The following is a 20,642-nucleotide window of genomic DNA, read 5'->3' as shown; positions in this document are numbered from 1 at the left end:
CCTTGGTATAGAAATTAGCTAACTAGCAGGGACACAAGGCGGAACCAGGGATACAATTGTTATCGATAGTTAGCGGGGACATGAATAGCCGATATTTTGAAAATGTCGATGGCATCGACGGTTGCGCACCGCTAGATATTTCTCCACCTTCGCCGCGGTCGGACGCGTCTTTAATTTTTAGGATAGTTTAGCATTTGTAAGCGTAATAATTGAATATATTTGTGCTGAGAGCAGAGGAGAAGGTGAAAAGCCGCGTGCCCTGTCTGTTGTACCGTTTGTCTTGTTCACTTTTATCGTAATCGCGCGGGTCAGTCGTCCGACTCTCCTCTTTCGTATTTAACTTCATTCTAAAACGTAAAACGCAAATGAAATAGTTGTTTTAATATTGCTGTTGTCGCGTAACAAATTACCAGTTAAAACGGCCAACACCAATTTACATAATATTGGGAAAACACAGAAAAATAAATAACAAAAGACACACACGAGCTAGCAAATTGATAGACGGAGGATGTGTGTGTGTGTGTAAACAACGAGATCAAATAGCGAAATGCAAAAGTGTTTTTCAATTGAAAAGCGGGCGACAGAAAAGTGAAAATTAACGCGATTGGCGACGTATTTGCATTTGGAAACGGAATCAGTATAAACCAGTGAAAATGTCGAGCGCAGAAGAAGGCGAGCTGGATCCGCAAATTCAGGTGATTTAATTTGGCAATTTGCCTACTGTCCTTCATACTTTCCCCTGTCTTTCTCCCTCTTTCGTGCCTGGCACTAAATTGAACGGTATTATGACGACAATAACAAAAATCAGGCTGCTTTGTTTTTGCTCTGTTTGTTAGTTCTCTCTATCTATCTCTTTCTTGTTCTCTTTTACAATGCACATTTTGATGGTACAGTGCTCACTCGATACATTGACAAAACCACCAAGGGTGTTTACTGTAACAAACGAGAAACAAAACATTAAACTTTGACTAAAGTATTTACTTTTTCAATAAAGAGCTCAGCCTTTGGGGGAATAGGAAACAGCCGATTTTGCATTCCATTTCGTTACTCATTTATTGCATGAACCTTTTTTACGCTTTGTTGGTTTTCAATACCCAAAAAGAAAAAAACCAACACAGAAAATCAATTTACACAGCATTTAAGCAAATTGCAAGTTTCCTTTTCCAACGAATCGATTCAATATGCATTGTGAAATACAAAACAAAAGGCAGGAAAAAGGGAGTACACGGAGCTGTGTCAAGTAATCCCACGCAGTTCCCAGTAATTTGGGTTTTTTTCCTCTATGAATTTGAACTCGGGTACCTAAATGAGATTCAAGTGCAACTTGGTTATTGCTCTTTATCTTTTGCCCCTTCTTTTTTGCTCCTCTCTTCGCATTTTTGGGAGAGGTATGCATACAAATTTAATAAATTGAAATACCAAAGCGCACACGCAAGTCAAAGCACCAACAAAAACAAACGCCTTTTGTTTTTATTATACCCTTGCAGAGGGTATTATAATTTTGGTCAAAAGTGTGCAACGCAGTGAAGGAGACATCTCCGACCCTATAAAGTATATATATTCTTGATCAGGATCACCTCCTGAGTTGATATAGCCATGTCCGTCTGTCCGTCTGTCCGTCTGTCCGTCTGTCCGTCTGTCTGTCCGTCTGTCTGTCCGTCTGTCTGTTTCTACGCGAACTAGTCTCTCAGTTTTAAAGATATCGAATTGAAACTTTGCACACACCCTTCTTTCCTTTGCACGCAGTATATAAGTCGGAACGGCCGGGATCGGCCGACTATATCCTATAGCTGCCATATAACTGAACGATCGGAAATGCCATAACTTTGGTGTTTGTAAAGTTAGGAAGTTGGGATTTTCTATGGGTTTTATATTTGGCTAATCAATCCGACATGCCGAATTTCATAAGGATCGGCCGACTATATCCTATAGCTGCCATATAACTGATTGATCGGAAATGCCATAACTTTGGTGTTTGTAAAGTTAGGAAGTCGGCATTTTCTATGGGTGTTATATTTGGCCAGCCAATCCGACCTACCAAATTTCATAAGGATCGGCCGATTATATCCTATAGCTGACATATAACTGAACGATTGGAAATGTCATAACTTTGGTGTTTTTAAAGTTAGGAAGTTGGGATTTTTTATGAGTATTAAGAATGCATCATATGAATAATTTTGGAGAATATAATTTACAGAGTATTCTGCAAGGGTATATCAACTTCGGCTCCGCCCGAAGTTAGCTTTCCTTTCTTGTTTTTATGTTGATTTTATTTTTATTGTGTAAGGCAGACAATACAATGTGTCTTGAGTCGCAGTTTGCATAAATCAAGATTTATATGCTGCTCATTCAACTACGCAAAATAATCGCACACTTGCTTAATGGACTTAAATGGAAAAAGTATGAATCTTTATTAAAAAAACATTTCCTCTTGATAAAATTTAAATACTTAACTATTATTACTGTTCTAAGTTTGAAAATCACATTACGTGTCAGAAAACTGAATGTTTATTTCGTTATAAATCTTCATTCAATAGTTTCCAATAAAATTTTACAGAGTCATTCTATAAACTTAGTATTGCGTTATAGCCGTTAAAAAAACCTTAGCCAAGGGATAAACTGAACAAATATTCCCATTGTGAATCCCCCTTGGGAGACAAAAGAAAATCTTGCTGTAGACCTCCAATAATATTATCTATTTTTAAATTCAAATCCTAGTGGGAGACGTCACACGCGGCGCAAAGTCATTAACAACATTAGATACCCAACCACACAAGACGGCATGTGACTAGATTGAAGCCGTCGATAATGTCCAAAAGTATATGTATGGGAAAATATATAGGAGGGTACACTTGAAATGAGTGATAGAAACCGCTCGTTTACAATAAACAATCATTAGAGTGCCTCTATAAACAAAGTTTGCTATGCTAAATTGTAGTGAAACCAGTTTGTATATTCTCAGAAAGGCAACAAATACATGCTATATTACCAAAAACGCTAAATATTTTGCTTTTGCTATTTTTGCCTTCTTTCTCAATGTTTTTTATGCTCGACTTCCTCTTTAGACAAAGTCGTTGTTGTTGTTTTTCTTGCCTTCAATTTGCCAATGATTTATCAATGAGTATTGTTTTCCTTTTTTTTTTTTTGCGCGTGCAAATTTTGTTATCTTCAAAGATTTTTTGAGTTAATGACGACAACAATAGAAAAAGAATTGATAGTGCGGCGATGATAGCGCAAAGTCTATTTGACTTAAATCGTGTGTCTATACAGATGTTTTTTTGCTTCCACTAAATTATTTGTTTACTTTATTTTTATACACAATCCCACACGCGTCACTTAGCTGAAGAATAGAGGTATTTGCGTGCTTTGAGATTATTTTTCTTCGCCGCAACTTTCTAAAGCCAAACGAATGCATAATTAAGCGTTACTTATCGATTAGACGATAATTGCTTTAATACATAAACAAAGGGGCCTTTTCTTTTGATTGCCAGAAATTAGTGGAAAAAGTTTAGCAACAATTTAAAAATAATTTTTCGCCTTGCCCCATTTGATAATGATAATTAGATTAGCAAGGGAAACTTTGGGCGCAAGTCAAATTGATAAAAATTAAAAATGACTAATGACATTTGGCTACCTGGTGCTCAATTACGTAACCAAGGTGAGAGTTCTGGTGTCGCGAATTAGAGAACTCAAGTGAGGCGTCTATGAATCAGAAAATCATGTTCGATAAATGAGTCAACGTTTATATTATATTCATATCTCAGGAGTCCCCCTAAAGTCTATATGATATTTTGTAAGCTTATCTAATATTATGAATTGTGCTTAACTTGCAAGTTCATTTCTACGACTCCTCATATATAAAGCATTTACTTTTAACCAATAAGATTTTCTCAAGAAGTTCTTCAATTTTTTAGTTTTTATTTAAAGTCGGAATGCTGTTAAAAATTCGCTTTTACTGTGGGGAAAAAAAAATTTTCAATTGTGGCAGCGGTGGGATTCGAACCCACGCCTCCGAGGAGACTGGTGCCTTAAACCAGCGCCTTAGACCGCTCGGCCACGCTACCCACAATTATTGAATGTCAGAAGCGCTTCTCATCGCAAATCCCATATTCCCATTTATTTATAGTGAACAAAGCAAAACAATTGTCGGAAGTTTATTGAATAGCATTCCAGTTTGTGAATGGAACAAAATAAAAAATATTAAAAGCAGCTTGGATTTGCACTTGCATAAATAAACTACCTCTATCAGAAGGTTTGTTTTCTCAGTTAACCGAACGTTTTGTAACCTTTCGACGGGTGCAATCCCCCAGGGGTTCCTCAACCACCACCATCATCATCATTATCATTATATTATAGTCAATGATGCATAACACAGTTGCGACTTTCGTCGAGCGGTTACCGCACTCATTTTTCAGCCTTAATGAATTAAGTTTGGCTTGGCTTTGTTCGCTCGTCGGAATTGTTAATGACATTCAATGATTGGGGCTTATGCAGTTGAACTAGGCAGTCATTTCCTGCTTTATCAAATCAGTCGAGATAGCATTTTTAGAGGCAATCTTATCAGTCATGAACTTGTATCAATTGTACAAATATACGGACCATTTCAAGAGCTTCATAAAGCTTGTTTGAAGCTAAATTGAGTTTAGTTGACCTTTGATTCTAAATTGCTTGGTCATATCATAAAGAGAAAGCTGAGAATATAACTTAGCATAGCAATTGAAAATAATTTGTTCAAAGTGGGTCAGCCACACGAATTCTACAAAACTATACTTATTTGTCCGTTCTTTTTTTGGCTCGCTTTTTGGTTTACTTTTTTTCCAAGTTGACATAACTCTAATTAAAAATAAAAAACTTTATGCGGTCAATTGCAATTGTCAAGCTACGTTGACTGGATTTTCGGGTCGCCGACATTCACTCACGCATCGCCGTTGTGATTTTCCTTTATATAACTATTTTTTGGCCTACCACCAAAGACTTTCTCAACAGTGCCACTTTTGTTTTATTTTTGCCGTAAGTTAAGGGGTTTTTCCATACAATCGTCGCATTATATTCGTCCTATGACGTACATTTCCGCCTGAGTTGAATGTCCTACGAGTGCCTGAGACTTCCTTTTTTGTTGCGCAAGGCAAATCGATGTAAATTTCATGTTGGTTTCCATTACAGTTTCTTCTTTGCCATTTTGCCAAAGTCTGCCCAGAAAAGAGGGGTGGTTTTCTTGGAGGCAGGGGAGAAAGCTGTCACCAGCAGATGTAGGTCAGGTCAACGTAGTCGGCGGAGGCATCACGCCACCGGCACAAAGGCCAGCTGGCGTCATTGCGGAACTCTGAAAAAATCGACCGGGAGGGAGTGGCGGGAACAAAGGGGTGCTAGGAGTAGGGAGCAGAACATGGTGAGTGGTTGGGATAAGCTAATAAACTAATCATATGATATCTAATAATGAGGTAGGGTGTTGCCATTTAAGGGGTGGAAAAGGTTGCGCTAGGAAAATGTTGTAGTCATGCATACTATTTTAAAATAAATGTCTTAATAGGCAGTTGAATTTGTAATCCACGGCTTTGCTGTTAAAAATTTATAACAGATCGAAACTTAAAACCTCGATATATTACACTAATTTAATTATAGCAATGTATCCATGTCTGTTTGAGAACATCACCTGAGACTGACGTGTTACTAGCCAAACAGTCGTCATCCTCGATTTTATCCGTCTAGGAGTAGGTGTAGGAGGCGCCCTCGTGTCTGACGAATTGCTTTGGATCCTAACGAGCCGCTCTCACGTCATCTTTTTCTTGGTATTCCTCTAGCCAAGGGACGCTCCTGGCTATAACCTTTAGCATTTGATTGGCTTTATTCATAGACTGTGACTCAAGTTGAGCTTTAGCTGCCCTTTAACAACGCGAGTCTGACGAATGCAAAATAAAATCCACGCCAAAGCGTCCGCATATCGCGTGATTTGGTAACGTTTCAGACCAGACCTCGTTCCATTTGGTTTTGACCCTGTGGATAGCTTTAAATTTAACGTTTAAAATCAATAATTGAAGGGGAGTCTTACTGATGAAATTATGTTTGTTAGATTTTATTTACTTTTCAGCAAACAAAGCCCTTTTCATTTCAAATTTTCCCAGAATATTTCAATTAAGTTCTTTAAAAATATTCCCCGTATTTACACAATCTTCTTATCCCAATTGCATTTTGTATGTTTGTACGTGAAGTTGTGAAAATATTTATTCAATTTGCGTCGTCATTTCAACATTTAATTTATGCACAATACTTTTTTATTTATTTGATGATAATCAAATATTTTTCTGCCAGCCACACACAGCTGCCTTGACGGGTAAATATGTTAACCTTTTTTCCAGTATTTACAATTGAATCGCATTGTAATAAAATGTTTTTATGGTATTTACTCATTTGATTGTGCGTCATTGGCGAAGAAGGGTATATACGCTATATGCGCTTTAGTGATGAGGTCTAGGGCCCCAAGTTTTACTTACCTTTGCCTGAGTTTTTTTATCCAACTTATTCAATTGCATGGCAAACTGTTAAAAAGTGAAGGGCGAAACAAGTGAACTTTTCATTAGCCAATAGGTTCGTTAGGCAAACGCAGCGAAATGCACCAAACTAGTTCCTTGGGCTGCAGAATTCCTGGATAGTTCAAGTGTTGAAATGTTCATCTGCGCCGGATGCCCAAACTGGTTTCGTTTGTTTACACGAAAAAACCAGTTTCGGTATTTTAGAGGTTCGCTCGCACTTGGCTCGGTTGGTCTTGGCTCTTAAATCAATCTCGATTACAGCGGCAACTCGAGCATGCCCTTACCAAAACCCCCGCCATCATCTTTAGTTTTATGCATGTCCGGGATGTGGAGAAATGTTCAACGGACACGATAAAAATCAAACTGGGACAGCCTTAATAAAAGCTGCCGTAAAAAAAGGGGCATACAAAACGAACAAAAAAATTATAATTAAAACCAGTTTTTCGACCACAATCTGGTGTGGGTCCCGAACCGAAATTCCAAAAACAAAAAAGCCTTAAAAGTCCAAACAAAAAACTGTAACCGCATGCAGTTCACCGATCCATGAACACCAGCCCGCCGGCTGTCTTCATGTAAATGATAAATCTACAAACGAGAAACCTGACATTTACAAATACCACTAATGTTCAACTTTTTAATTACTTCAAATATTATTTGGCGCTGCTATATTAATATGCCCATAAATTTCAACTTGTGTTAAAATATGTAGCTAATAAAAAGAACATAAATCAACTCAAGATAAACATGACTAACTGCACTTTCGATTTTGAAACACATTTTATCTATTAAAAGTTTGAGTAATTCAAAATTTAATCTTTATAATTTATAGCCTTTGGATAAGTAAATTCATAAATGTTAAAGCTCTTTATAGCATTTATAGAGTCATAAATTATAAATGTTTTTCATAAACAAAAAAATTTCATTTGCTGATTTAGAGGTCCCTTTTTTGTTAGTCTTTTTGTTTAAAATACTTTATCCACTGTTTGTTGGAAGTTTGAGTCACAGATCCAAAACGAATTTAGACCTACGACTCGAATGAGATAAATATTTTATAATACTCAAAATCCAGCAAGGGTGTGGCTTTTTAAAATTGTGTTATCGTAACTTTAAAGCTGTCTGCTATAAATGCAATTTCATGTTTTAAGTTCAGCTATCTTCCCCTCTTGGTAAATGCGTCATTAAAAATATTCTGCGTTGGCATTTAGATATCAAGAATCCTCATTCAAATATTTGTTTTTTTTTTAACATTTTTGTATATTTGTTTAACCTTTCGTTTTAAGTATTTACAAGGCTTAGGAACTACTTAAATGATCGCTGGACTACGAATACATTTTCAGAGGAAAATAAAATGCATTGACAAAGAATACGAAACAGAATATCTAAACGCTCGAAACTAAGGACAAGGCAGCCATATGTTGTGGGTTAGATTTTGTTTGTTACTGGGCTGTTGTGACTCTCATGGCTTTTGCTTGGACTAACTCTAGTCACAGGATGCGGGGAAACAGGCATCTAGACGAACTCATAGCCAATGCCAAACTGGAAACCATTTAGGACCTTATCCGAGGTCTGACGTCGCACTGGCACACAATAGTTAAGTTCAATCCGGGCTCTTTCGGCTAGCTTTACCGCCAGTCCCATACCAAAGGCACTTCGCATATTTTCTATTAGGAAAGTTATTATTAAATCCAAGTTATAAGAAAGGAAATAGAATTAACAAACCTGTGCTGAAATTATTGCTGTTGCCAATGTTGTAGAAGAAATGCATTCTAAAGTGGCTGGCCAGGTTCTTGAAGACTCCGGCGAAGGGAAGCGGTGCCCACAGATGGGCACCTGTGCACCAGAAAGTCTGTGCTCCAATGGGTGTGCCCTCAATCACGGGACCAGCTCCTCCAAATTTAAATCCTCTGAGGGTCAGGGGACCACCGCAGTAGAACAGCGAGTTAATTGGCAGCTGTGTGGTGTTTTTGGTCTCTTTAACGACACCAACGCGACCGCAAAACTGTGCCACCAAACCGGCAAACAGCGGCACATTTAATTCTCCGTGGGCAGTGCTGCTGGTGTAGGCGATGTTGCCGCCCAAACCGCAGTATTCGTTAACTGATTTTAGGAGCACACCGCGGGTGGGGAATACGGTGGCATCCCGATTGTCAAACAAAACGGAGTAGCGCAGCAAAGAGGCCAATTTCGGTCCACAATGGTCGCGTATGGCGAAGGGCACTGATTTATTGAGTAGTCCCACATCTCTAATCGAGTTCTCATACTGCAACGAGTGAGTCAACTAAAAAGGAAGAAAAAATGTAATAAAAAAACGGATTTCCTGCTAATGTGGTTGACTTACATCCACTCCAACCATGGTATGTGCCGAGAAGTCCACCGTATACCCTATGTTAGTCGATTGAAATGAGCTAATGTCAAATCTATCCGTTTGTCTAAAAATGCTGAAAGATAATCTGTAGAAAGTAGATAATATTATAAGTAAAGATGCGGCCGAGAGGAGTACACAAGAGATTCTTACTCAGGTCGATTCTCCCTGAAGCGTGTGTGAAAAAAGGGTTTCCAGAACTTCAATTGTAGATCATTGGCCCTGGTGCTGCTATAGCTGCCCTGAAGTGAGATGCTCTCGCCACGGCCCAGAATATTGGGAATAGTCAGCTCCGTTCGCAAGGAGCCCTCGTTCTGACCAATTTCCGTGCCCGCAGATCCTATCATGCGTGACATTTCGTTGCCCTTAAAGGTCACCTCGTAACCCTGTGGTGTGGCATCCGCACCACGGCTAATGTCAATGTGCACGCTCACATCCTTGAAGATGCCCAGCTCGTGCAGATACGACTTGGTGGACATGGCCTCCAGCATGAGATCCTGGAAGTTGTTAGTCTTAAATAGTCCATCCGCCGCCCTCATCACATAGTCGTTGTGGGTGCGCAGCAAACCGCTGACATTGACGCGATCCACGCGAGTTGAGATCTTGCTCAGGTCGTATTTAGAGTCCTTGGACGCGGGCCCGTCGCGACCCGACTGAGGCATCTTGCTGATTTCGGTGGGCAGGCGTTAAGCAAATACTAAAAAAAGGAAACTTATTATAGATTTACTCATATAATAACAAAAAATACTAATTATAAAATATATTTGGTTTGCAGATTGAACTGGAGAATCTCAATAGTGCTACCGATGAGATTAATAAACTAGAAATTGAACTAGAGGTAAGTCAAAAGTCATTCCATATTTTGGAGTAGAAATTGTAATACTAAACACTCTTTTTTTATGGTTTCAAAAGGAGGCCAATGTCACGTTTCGCATCCTGCTGAATGAGTCAACGCGCCGCCTGAAGTTATCCTCCAAGAAATTGGGCAACTGCATAGAGAAGGCTCGACCTTATTACGAGGCTTTGGATAAGGCACGCGAGGCACAAATCGAATGCCAGCAGGCGGCAGTAAAGTTCCAACGAGCTAATGGTTGGTATTTAATAAATAAATAGTAAACAAAACACTAAGTAAACTCAATCCTTTTAGAAATCCATGCCGCGGCCAAAGAAACGGTGGCCCTTGCCGAGCAGCGTTTTATGTCCAACTCACACGAATGGCAGTTCGACAATGCCTGGCAGGAGATGCTCAACCATGCCACACAAAAAGTAATGGATGCGGAGACCCAGAAAGCCGACTGTCATGCTGAGCACCAGAGACGCACACGGCTCTTCCACACAGCCGAGCAAAAACTTCAGCAGCTGGAGGATCGCTTTCGGCGGAGCATCAACAAGTCGCGGCCGTACTTCGAGGAGAAGCAGGTGTGCCAAGATCAGCTGCAGACGCAGAAGAATCGCATCCAGGAGCTGCAGCAGCATGTGGCGGGTGCCAAGAGCACCTACTCCACGGCCTTGCGTAATCTGGAGAGGATCAGCGAGGATATACACAGGCAGAGGGGCGATTTTCCCACTCCGCCAGGACCCCGGGAGCCGGGTGTGGGAGCGGAGTTGAACTCGCCGACTTCCAGTGCCCTGCCATCGCTGCCGGACTTCCAGCTGGAGCTGGAGAAGTGCGACTATCCCTCCATAGCAGGCAGTCAGATGTCCTTGGGTGTGAAAACTCCCCATGCAGCTGCCGAAACTGAAGATGAGGAGGACGCCTGCGACTACGATGAGACGGGAGCGGGCGAACTGAGAGGTGTGGTGGATGAACGGGACTTGGAGGCCCTACGACAGAAAGTCAAGATCCTGGCAGTGCGTCCCATTGAGGGGGGAGATGGTCAGCAACAGAACGACGTATGGGAGCATGAACTCAAGGACACAGTGGATAAACTGGACCACTTGATGATGCTTAAGGAAACGGCCAAGAGGCAGCAAGCAAACCGCTTGAAGTCCACCGAACAGCGACCCGATTCTCTGGGTGCCGAGGCCCTGAAACGTCACTGCGATGTGGTCGAGGTGAAGGTCACCACATGCGCCACCACCGCTAGCTTGCCAGTCACACCCCACCACCAGATAAATCACCTTGCACCGCCCACGCCCATCAAGAAGCTGCAACAGCAGCTGGCGCCCTTGCCCTCAGTGAATGTATCCATGCGGGAGTTGCCCCTGTTGGCCAGGTTATCCAACGAACTCCTGGATCGCAGCAGTGCTGCCTTCGGAGGAGTGCGCAAGCAGTTGCGCAGGCGCTCCCTGGAATAGTGAGCACCACGGGGGCAGTGGAGTTTTTTCCAGCCAGCCCCATATCAGATTTGTTTATATTAAATGAAATGGATTGTAAAACGTTAAACGCCGCATTTAAAAGTGCACCACTCTCAATAAGTCTACACCTACATACTATATACACCATCTATTTTCGTATAAATGTTGAATACATTCTAATCTATTGTCTCCGGATTTGTTTCTCACTGTTAATACTTTAACTATGTAAATGTTTTGTGATTCGAGAGAGCAAAATGAAAAGAATTGATTGATATGCAAACAATAAGCAGTTTTAAGTTAATGTTTAAACCTTAAACTAAAAAACCAAGCAGACTCACTAATTTAAATCAAATGGGCACATGCACTAAATAGTTTAGCCTATAAATACCACAAATGGAACTTTAAATAAAATAAAAGTGTCGAAATGTAACGAATTCAATTAGATAATTAAGTGTGAAACTCTCAAAGAAACATGTAGTGGATTGCAAAATAATGATTCAAAGTTATGATCGGTGCCCTAGAGTAAGGGAATAGAAGTATTTGCAACATGATGAATAATATTAAAACTTGAAATAATAATAAAAATGGCATTCTAATTCGATTCGACGTGATTTTACTTGTACTGGTTTGTTTGTTATTTTTATGAAGTCTTGGATTAAACTTATCATCAACTTAGCAACATTTGGTCAGGTACTTCTGCCATTTGGTTCAAAATAAATTAACAACTTGAATAATGAAGCTAGCAAGCGTTTTTAAGGTATAACTTTGGATGTTTTGGGTTGGTATGTGGGGCACTTTTTAAATTTAGTCACCGAAACCTTAGAGTGCGTTTTCAATGATGCAACTGCAGCCGAAACAGTGCTATGATTATTAAAAACACAAAACTATAATGTCAGATGTTCTAAAAATCTGGCATGATGTCATTTTCGCTGCATTTGAAGCCAAATCTATTGGGGCAAAACAAAATATTCTGTCCCCAAATTATGTAAGCCCGTTTTTGTCTACAATCGCAATCAGCTGACCTACCTTCAAATTGGTACTGCCTCTGCTGGTGAGTGGGCACACGCGAATTTTGGATTTAGTTTGACTAGTGTTTTAATAACTACAAAATATATAGCACCGGGCGCGAGCACAAATATTTCCAATTACTTTCGACTGAAACGCGTGCGGCACCGAAAATCAACAAGCTGCTTCTTCTTCTCCCACAGTGTTGCCAACTGTTTAGGGAGGGAAATAGCCAGATAAGCATTTAAAATGAGACAGAAATTTGTAAATCTAGAAAAATATCCGAAACAGCATGTTCTTATCAATAATTTCTTAGGCTAGAATATATTTATTCGCGATAATAATTTTTTTGGCTGTGTAGCGCTTGTTTATTGTACATAAATTAATACAAAATATAACATAATAGTGGCATAGCGGTAAAATAGCTAAAGGAGCATCTCTAAAAGTTATTCGATAAATATATTCGATAGTCGATATCCCAAGTAAACGGTCACACCTAAAATGGCACATAAATATTTAAAAATGAACGAGTTGATAAAAAACTTGACAAACAAATTCTAAAACCCGGAAAAATTTCCAACACAAAATAATCCTTGCCCTTTGTAAACTTCATTAGAAACATTAAATAACATTAAATTGCTAATACATTGCCTCCAGAGGCATGTTTTATTGTAAAAACATTTCCTAAGCTAAGCAATTACAACTATCAGCCCTATGGTTTTTTGACTTTGGTGCATCTAATACCTTTTGACTGCAGCTTTCGCATTATGTCCAGGGTCTCTTGGTTTTTGGTTGGATTTTGTTCACTTGAGGGATTTACATTCAGTAGGGTATTTCCCCGTTTCACGTCCACACCGCAGGCTCTCAATTTGTTGAGGATTTTTTGGGTGCCATCGATGGGTGGGCTTTCCAAGGGTGGAGATTCATTGAGAACTGCATTGGGAGGAGCAGGTTTTTGAGATGTGTTAGGAGGAGGTTTTTCAGATGCCACTGGAGGAGCTAACTGGGATGTCCTCGGAGCAGGTAATTGTGAAGTCTTTGCAGCAGATAAGTGTGATGTCCTCGGAGCAGGTAATTGTGATGTCCTGGCAGCCCTTGAACGCGTTTCATTTGGAGATTCCGACACTTTAGGAGCTATACTCTTCTTTTCGGGCGACTCCTGCAGACGCTTTAGGTCCTCCAGAACATTGGGCACCAGGATGGTGTCTTTTTTCGTTTTTGCCGTTGGTGGATGCGGCGAAGGAAGGCTGATACGTGACCTTCGCTGCTGCTGGGCAGTCAGAATGGGTCGGCGGAGATCGCTAAGGCTACGCTGACGTTTGGTGGGCACCACCTCCATTTCCGGCGGCTCCTCGGTCAACTGAACTAGATACTCCTTTACCACATTCTCCTTGGACTTAGTTTTGGGCAGGGTTTGTACAGCGGGCTTGGGGTCGGTGTACCAGCGCGGATCCTCCAGTTCCGCTTCCCAGTCGATGACGCTGTTGGCACTGATAGAACTCTTCACAGCCTCAATGTCATAGATGTAGAGCTGTAAAAAGCGTTCGTTAATATCAGGATTCTCAAGAAGTTTCAAAGGAAAACCTAGTTATAACATGGCCCATGTTCTACCTAGTTGTTTTTATGAATCCTTACCTCCTGCCTGCCATTAACCAGTCTCGTTTCCCGCTTGGTTTCATCGTAGGTGAGTGGATCAACCGGCGTTACTATATGTTTAAGGCCCGAGCAGTCGGTTAAGTGGTTTTGGAACGATTGGAACGTCATAAAGTGGCGTTCGCAACTACGGCACAGTGTTAAAAGACGTTTCTGCTCGTCGTACAATACGTCGCCCAAGCGAATGGTCTTTAGGGACTTTATTTTACGTGTTCCATTCATTTCTTCTCAGCGAAATCGCGCCAAGATAGAAAAAAGTGTTAAAAAATCGCCAGTTTGTTTTGCCTAATGTTTGCTAGTGAGGCCAGGTGGCGTTAGTGAAAAGATACCGATTATATCTGGTTAGTATAAAAGTGCACATAAAAATACTACGTATCCACTACATCAAAAGATAATATGCGCGCAAAGTTTCAAATTCCAAACAAACTTTGTAGGATATAATAAAATAAGATCCAACTAAAATTAGATTGAAAGCCCATTAAAATGCTTTGATTTAATAAAGAACTCAGAACGTCAAAAATGTCCTTTTATTAAACTCTTTGGATTTAATTTTGATTGGAATTTTATTGTTTAAAATCAGAAATAATACAACTTATATAAATTCCTAAAGGGTTTCAGATCTTTCATTAAATTTGAGAAAAATTAAAAATTTCTCTGAAAAACTGAAAACTCTGAAATAAGGTGATAGTACTCCGTAAGTTGGCCTGTATCATAAAGCACATTTTATAAAGTTCGAAGTAAATAATTTGCAAAGTACTTTAAAGATACCCGCTTGGCAGTTTTTCATCAAACCTACTGACAACAACTATTGAAAAGAAAGTACCAGTGATTTTATTGGAAAATGTTCTCTTCGCTCTTTGCTGTTATTAATATTATGTCTTTTGTTTCTTTTAGATTACCAAATGACTGAAAAGCGCCTTCATCGTTTTTTTTTTTGTGCTGAGCTGGCTTTTGTTGCCTTTGATTAACGCCCATGCAATTGAAATTAAATCGCTTGCAAATGATTCGCATGGCAACTAAAAAATTGGAGAATCAGAAAAATGCCATCGTTTATGCAGCCAGGGGCTGTGCCATTTGTAAACTTGGCTCTTTTTTCGACCGATGCGGAGCCATATGCACGGCACATTGTCTGATTTTGACTCCAACTCTGATGTCTGTCTAGTGGGTGGAAAAAAAAGTGTAAATGTGGGTGGACCTTTAATTTTTTGCGTGTCCCGACACTGGTATATTATAATTTTTTGTAATGTTCCGTATAACGAGCACGGTCCATGTGTCGGACCACGTGCGGCATAATCACCTGCCAAAACGAAGGTGAGTATCGTTGGCATATTCTTGATATTTTTCATCCTGTGCCCCATTTTCTCCCTTTTTCTGTTATTCCTGGGACTTAAAAATGGAAACTTTAAAGGGACGCATCGCTTACACCAGGAAATTGTATGGATTGGGGGGGAGAGGGCAGGGGGGTTCAATTGGATGAAGTTGCCGATGCTGATGAGGCTTCTGCTCCTGTAGGGCAGTTTCTCCTGTAGTTGCTATTCCTGCATGCAATTAAGCCAGGGACGAGGCACAACTTGCCACTCTGTGTGTGTGTGTGTCCCAAAACTGCAAGCTGACCATGCAAATTACGCCGCCCACACTCATACTTGCACTACCACTGCCATGCACGCATTCCTGTCGCCTCGTTTGGGGGTTTTCGGGGGTTCCCCGGCGTTTGAGTGATGCACCGAGTAGAGTAGAGTCGTGTCGAGTCGACTCGTGTCGGCCAGCCAAGGAGGCAACTAGCTAGCTGGGCCAGAACTACTGCCACTGCCAAAGCTAAGTTAAATGGACCTGCGGTGCACTCGAGCAGCCAGCACACAAACTACAGTCAATACTCTCTAAAGTGGATTTTATAAAACCCCATTGTCTCTATCAAAACAAAATTTCAGAACTCAAAATTTCAAATTTTGATATTTTGAATTCCTATTTACATTTACATTACAAAATTCAACAACGTTTTAATAATATTTAAGAGTCTTATAATATTTATAACGCTTAGTTTTTAACTTTCTGGAAAATGGCTTTTAGAAGAGTTTTAGATGACAAACTTTTACGTTTTATTTTTGCACCTGTAAGATTATTTGGTGGGAGTTCATTTGAATTGTTATGTTTATAAATGATAAATTAAATAATACATTGGTTCTGTAGGTAGAAAACAGTGACTACAGTAAGTGAAGCCCATCTATAATGTAAGAAACCTTTTGAAATGATGAAATATTTGGACTGCCTTTACACAAAGTAACCACAATTGGAATTTTGCCTGTGGGCAGGATGTGGTTTGGGTTTGCCAGTCACCACTGTACTCGGTACATGCAGATTGAAGTGCAGACCATGTCAAGGTAGCGGCTGTAGCTTTGGCCAGTAGATTAAATTAAACGTGGCAAAGGAGACGGCGCCAGAGGAGGAGCTCCATGGCCAGGAGGAGCAACTGCAGCCATGCAATGCCAGCGGCAACGGCAACGGCAACGGCAACAACATTAAACGTGTTTACACCATGTCCGACCAGTTGATATGCCAACTGGCCCGACCTGTCCCTACACACTTGCACTCGTACACAGGGATGCGTAGCCAAGCATGAACTGCTCTTGGACAATGAACACATGCCATGGCAGGGCATTTCCACCCCAGGACCCCCCACCATAACCACCCACCACCCCCTCGACTATTGTCCTGCTCTTTGTTTACAGTTTTTCGAGGGGTTTCGCAGGCGAGTGAACTAGCAAAAAAAAAAAAAAGAAAAAGAATCACAATCACTGCATACTTGCAGGTGCAGCTGCTGTCATAATACAATTGAAAAGCTGGCGCTACAATTGCCACAGTTGTTGTTGCTGTTGTTGTCGCTGCATTGTTGTGTGCTGCGAATTAACCACCCTCCCCCTCCCTCCTCCCCCACTCAACAGTTCTTTTTCTGTACTATTTTTCAACATCTTGGCGACCACGTTTTCCCACAAAAGTGCTGCATACTTTGCGCAGCCACACACCTTCATTTGTGTCACAGTATTTGTGTGTGCACATGTACATTTGTGTCTGTGTTGAGTTGTGTCGCCATGTGTTAAGTAAGTTCGGACAAGTGGCTTTTCCAGGCATTTTCCAAGCACCTCCGCCCGACACTTGGCCTGTCACTTAAGCTAAGCATCAAGCAAATGCCATTTTTCATCTAAAAACTATGGCAAAAACATTGATCACGACACACTGCTGGCTACTTGGGTCTAATGTTTATGGGCTTTATCAAATGGCCTGAGCTTTAGTAGACCGAAAATCCATTGCCAGCTATTAGGCATTTATTAATATTTCATTCAAGTCTCTGGCTTGGAATTTAAATTTTCAACAACTTGAGCAGGTCCCTTGTCAATTAAATCCAGCATTAGTCAATTTCGTCGTTTGTGTACGTAATAGTTAGTTTATTAACTATGCTAGTTATCTATCTGTCTAATTACCATAGTGGCATTCATCTCTTCTTTATAATTAAGCGCAAATTCTTTAGCCCAAGAGATATCGATATGAGCTATAAATACAACGTTTGTATAATTAACAAATGCGAATTCTTAAAATCAGTAAAGTTATGTAAATAACATAAACATTTAAGAGCCCCAACGATGTCAATTAATAGGAAATTATAAACATTTCAACAAAATTATAAAAACTTTGTTAAAATTGCAACTATAATTTTTGGTATTTTTGTTACTTACCAATTTTTCTTTTTAAGTGTTTATATGGACATAAAGATTGTGGCTTAGCATTGTTTCCTAATGAATAGATAATTGAGGAACCCAATGATTTAGCTAAATAATAGCTTTAATATATTCAAAGACCAACTATTACTGCCACAAAAAAGGATTAGGATAACTTTTTCAGTGTGAGAGACAAACTTTTGCCGGTAAATGTATGTATGTGCATCAGAAAGTCCATTGTTGAGCTCTAAACTGACAACCGGCCACCTGCAAGTTGCAACTGTCTCACAGTCGTCAGTTTAGCCGCAGGAATCAAAGTCCAAATATTGCGCTCATTTATTGACCGTCGGCAAACACAAGCGAGAAGTCAAATGAAATTGCTATAAACGATGGACCGACCAACTTTCACCTCCCTCCCCCCATTTCTTTCTATTGACAGAGAGGCATGTGTTTGTGCAGGGGGATCGGGCTTGGAATTGGGATTGGAACTAGGTTGGAGCCGGGGAAGACAACTTCCTGCTTTTGGCCCCGGAGTGTGTCTTTCAGGGAACTCTCGCCTAGGTAGGGCACAACAATTGCAGGAGATCGGCAATTTCCTGCTTGCCTCGCAGGCAACTTGATTACAAAGCACAAAAATCAATAGGAAATGCAGTTAAATATTTTGCAAGCCGAAATAATTGCACATCGGAAAGATGGAGGAATGAGTTGGTAGTCGCACAATAAATGCAGCCAGCTGTCCGGCATTGTTGGCAGAAATTATTTAATTAAAAGCCGAAACTGAAGTTGCCCGGAAAATGTTCCTCAGCTGTAAGCGCAACGGCAAACTTATGGATCATTGCAAACTTTCGTCGACCCCCCCACACTTTTTAGGATGTTTTTTTATTGCACCCAAAAAGCTGAGCTGAGCAGGTGAAAAAGTTGGCAAGTCAGCCTTCAACTTGTTAAACAATTTTCGTATATATTTTCGACAAGTTTGCGTCGTAAGTGCGAGTGTGCGGGTGGTTAAAAATCTTAAAGGCAGGGCGAGTGCAAAAAAAAAAGGATAAAAAGGAGAAAATAAAAACAGCAGATTCTGCTGGATTCTGCGTCTGACTAGCTGACTAGCTGTCTATCTGCGATTCCTTGCGATTCCTTCTGACTGGCAAGTTTGCCAGACTATTTTTCTGCCGCTTTGCATGACGGTGCAGTGGGCTTGCAGCCGGTCGAAAAGTTACAACCCATACCCATCCGTAACCCCCAACCTCGCAATCCCCAATCCACATTGCCCGATCCCCGATATTTTACTATCCCCCGTCGGCTTTTGTGCGCTTGAGCGCTGAGCGCCTCAGCAATATGCAATTGAATTTTGCAAGCTCCTCCATCCAGGTGCTTGGACTATACAGATAACACTGCAAAATACCATAAAGTGTGCGCTTAAAGGGTAACGCTATCAATAATAAATAGCCGGTCTAGAAATTCATGCACCAATATCGCCCAAAAGCCAGTGCCTGGCCGAAAAACAAAAAGCAGCAGACAGCACAACAAAAACAGGCGAAGCGCCCCTGGTCAACTATTAAATTGGCCAGCTTAAACGGAGACTATATAATAAATTGATGGTTTTGCCCACGTTCGGCAGCAGAGGCAGAAATTTAAGAAAATTGCACATCGAAATTTGAAACGTTCATGTTCATCAGACAATCGCATCATTTACATATTGTCGTTAAGTGCTTAGGACAAGGAAATTTAAATGCAGTCAGATTGAGTGGGTAAAAGTCAGGAGGTATTTATTTTCACATTTTCGTTTGTCATGCAAGGGCTTAAATGCCAATTTTCTTATTTATTAGATATTTGATATCATTCAAAAATATTTGACCTTAAATATAAATGTATATTTTATTAAAGTTTAAAGTTTGAACAAATAATAGTAAAATAGATAGTAAAATAATTGATTCTCAGAATTAAGATAATTTAAATGTAAAGCTATACTTTAATTACATAACATAAGATACTTAAGAGGCCTAAAAATATAAATATGGTCAGAAAATGGTTACTGATAAAAGGTGACACAAAATTTCCAGAGACTGCCATTTAATTTTAATAAATGTGGGTCGTCATAATTATTGTACACAATAATGGGGTGGCATAAAACATTGCTTTAAAAGTTTTTGGTTATTTATTTGGTTGTGAGAAATTTTGAATATATAATGAGGCAGACCAATGTATTTAAAATTTAGTGAGTAGTCCAGAAAAGTGGTAAAACTCCATGTCGAGTGGGAGCATTTGAAGAGTCAATAAAGAAACGCTGCGATGGAGGTCAGTATAAATGAAGTGTGGACTATTTAAATGGCATCCGTGTGCTCCTATGTGCACCATCACACTGCAGAGATAATAGAAAATGCATTTAACCCAACAATGGGGCAAGTTCTCCATGGTAAACAGCAAAATCAACCGGCAAAAAGTAATCACCAATAAACGACAGTCGAAAAGCAGGCGAGCACACAAATATTTGCCCCGAAAGTAGACAACAATAAATGACAGTTCACACACTATGAAACCCCTCCCTGGCCTTCACAATTTTCACAGGATTTTCCTCACCGCATTTTCCTAGCCATCGAATGGCACAGCAGGCAACGATAAATGACAGCAAAATGCTGCTGCAAAGCCAAACAGTTTGCAATAACCGCAAAACGGGCTTCAGCTTTAAGTATCGGCAAACGTTAAGCAGTGACCCCCGACCTCTGACCCCCCATTTCACATTTCCCACCTACCACCTACCACCTCCACCCCATCGCAACTCAGACCAAACACGATCTCAACCCATCGACCCCAAACCAAACATTTTACGGTTTCACCTCGAAATTAAATTTCCCTCTCAAACGTGGCCAAAAACCGTCGATGGAAGGCCGAAACGTGGCATCATGGTGAAAACTAAAATCAAATTGCCACGTCCAGCAATGAAAATGGCGAAATTATCAAATGCCAAAGCGAGGCGATGAAAATGGTTTTGGAAAATTGCTAGATGCCCCGCAGTGTTTTATATATAGAAAATCATAGTAACACCCATGTGCATTCATCAAAAAATTGACGAAATGTAACTAACCAAAG

General features: G+C 40.3%; 3 protein-coding genes and 1 non-coding gene across 4 annotated transcripts; 1 reads left to right on the top strand and 3 right to left on the bottom strand.

The window, feature by feature from the left end:
* Positions 1-142: 142 nt before the first annotated feature.
* LOC108052896 (SH3 domain-binding protein 5 homolog) lies at positions 143-11,791 on the top strand. The gene is made up of 4 exons (XM_017135428.2): positions 143-695; positions 9,668-9,730; positions 9,805-9,982; positions 10,040-11,791. Exons 1-4 carry the CDS (start codon positions 654-656, stop codon positions 11,188-11,190), a joined length of 1,434 nt encoding a protein of 477 aa, XP_016990917.1. The 5' UTR covers positions 143-653; the 3' UTR covers positions 11,191-11,791.
* On the bottom strand, positions 3,983-4,064 carry Trnal-aag. The gene has a single exon. It is a non-coding gene; the product is annotated as a tRNA-Leu (tRNA).
* On the bottom strand, positions 7,760-12,387 carry LOC108052905 (SAM50-like protein CG7639). Its single transcript, XM_017135442.1, has 5 exons — positions 12,217-12,387; positions 9,046-9,589; positions 8,869-8,980; positions 8,250-8,808; positions 7,760-8,191 (listed from the first exon to the last, which is right to left on the bottom strand). The coding sequence occupies exons 2-5, from the start codon at positions 9,552-9,554 to the stop codon at positions 8,040-8,042; spliced, it is 1,332 nt and encodes a 443-aa protein (XP_016990931.1). The 5' UTR covers positions 9,555-9,589; positions 12,217-12,387; the 3' UTR covers positions 7,760-8,039.
* A 441-nt stretch (positions 12,388-12,828) lies between these two features.
* Positions 12,829-14,148, bottom strand: LOC108052865. Its single transcript, XM_017135378.1, has 2 exons — positions 13,831-14,148; positions 12,829-13,726 (listed from the first exon to the last, which is right to left on the bottom strand). Exons 1-2 carry the CDS (start codon positions 14,068-14,070, stop codon positions 12,908-12,910), a joined length of 1,059 nt encoding a protein of 352 aa, XP_016990867.1. The 5' UTR covers positions 14,071-14,148; the 3' UTR covers positions 12,829-12,907.
* Positions 14,149-20,642: the final 6,494 nt, after the last annotated feature.

Source organism: Drosophila rhopaloa, unplaced genomic scaffold, assembly GCF_018152115.1.
Source record: "Drosophila rhopaloa isolate 14029-0021.01 unplaced genomic scaffold, ASM1815211v1 contig_115, whole genome shotgun sequence".
Taxonomy (NCBI): domain Eukaryota; kingdom Metazoa; phylum Arthropoda; class Insecta; order Diptera; family Drosophilidae; genus Drosophila; species Drosophila rhopaloa.
Note: the sequence above shows the minus strand (reverse complement) of the source record. Positions and strands in the feature narration are given on the sequence as shown.

Excerpts from the sequence above, each read along its gene's own strand:
- LOC108052896 (XM_017135428.2), top strand. The coding sequence starts at position 654 with ATGTCGAGCGCAGAAGAAGGCGAGCTGGATCCGCAAATTCAG. Across the intron at positions 696-9,667 it reads AGCTGGATCCGCAAATTCAG|ATTGAACTGGAGAATCTCAA; the intron begins GTGATTTAATTT and ends TTTGGTTTGCAG. Across the intron at positions 9,983-10,039 it reads AAAGTTCCAACGAGCTAATG|AAATCCATGCCGCGGCCAAA; the intron begins GTTGGTATTTAA and ends CAATCCTTTTAG.
- LOC108052905 (XM_017135442.1), bottom strand. The coding sequence starts at position 9,554 with ATGCCTCAGTCGGGTCGCGACGGGCCCGCGTCCAAGGACTCTAAATAC. Across the intron at positions 8,981-9,045 it reads TTCAGGGAGAATCGACCTGA|ATTATCTTTCAGCATTTTTA; the intron begins GTAAGAATCTCT and ends TACTTTCTACAG. Across the intron at positions 8,809-8,868 it reads ATACCATGGTTGGAGTGGAT|TTGACTCACTCGTTGCAGTA; the intron begins GTAAGTCAACCA and ends CTTCCTTTTTAG.
- LOC108052865 (XM_017135378.1), bottom strand. The coding sequence starts at position 14,070 with ATGAATGGAACACGTAAAATAAAGTCCCTAAAGACCATTCGCTTGGGC. Across the intron at positions 13,727-13,830 it reads TGGTTAATGGCAGGCAGGAG|CTCTACATCTATGACATTGA; the intron begins GTAAGGATTCAT and ends CGCTTTTTACAG.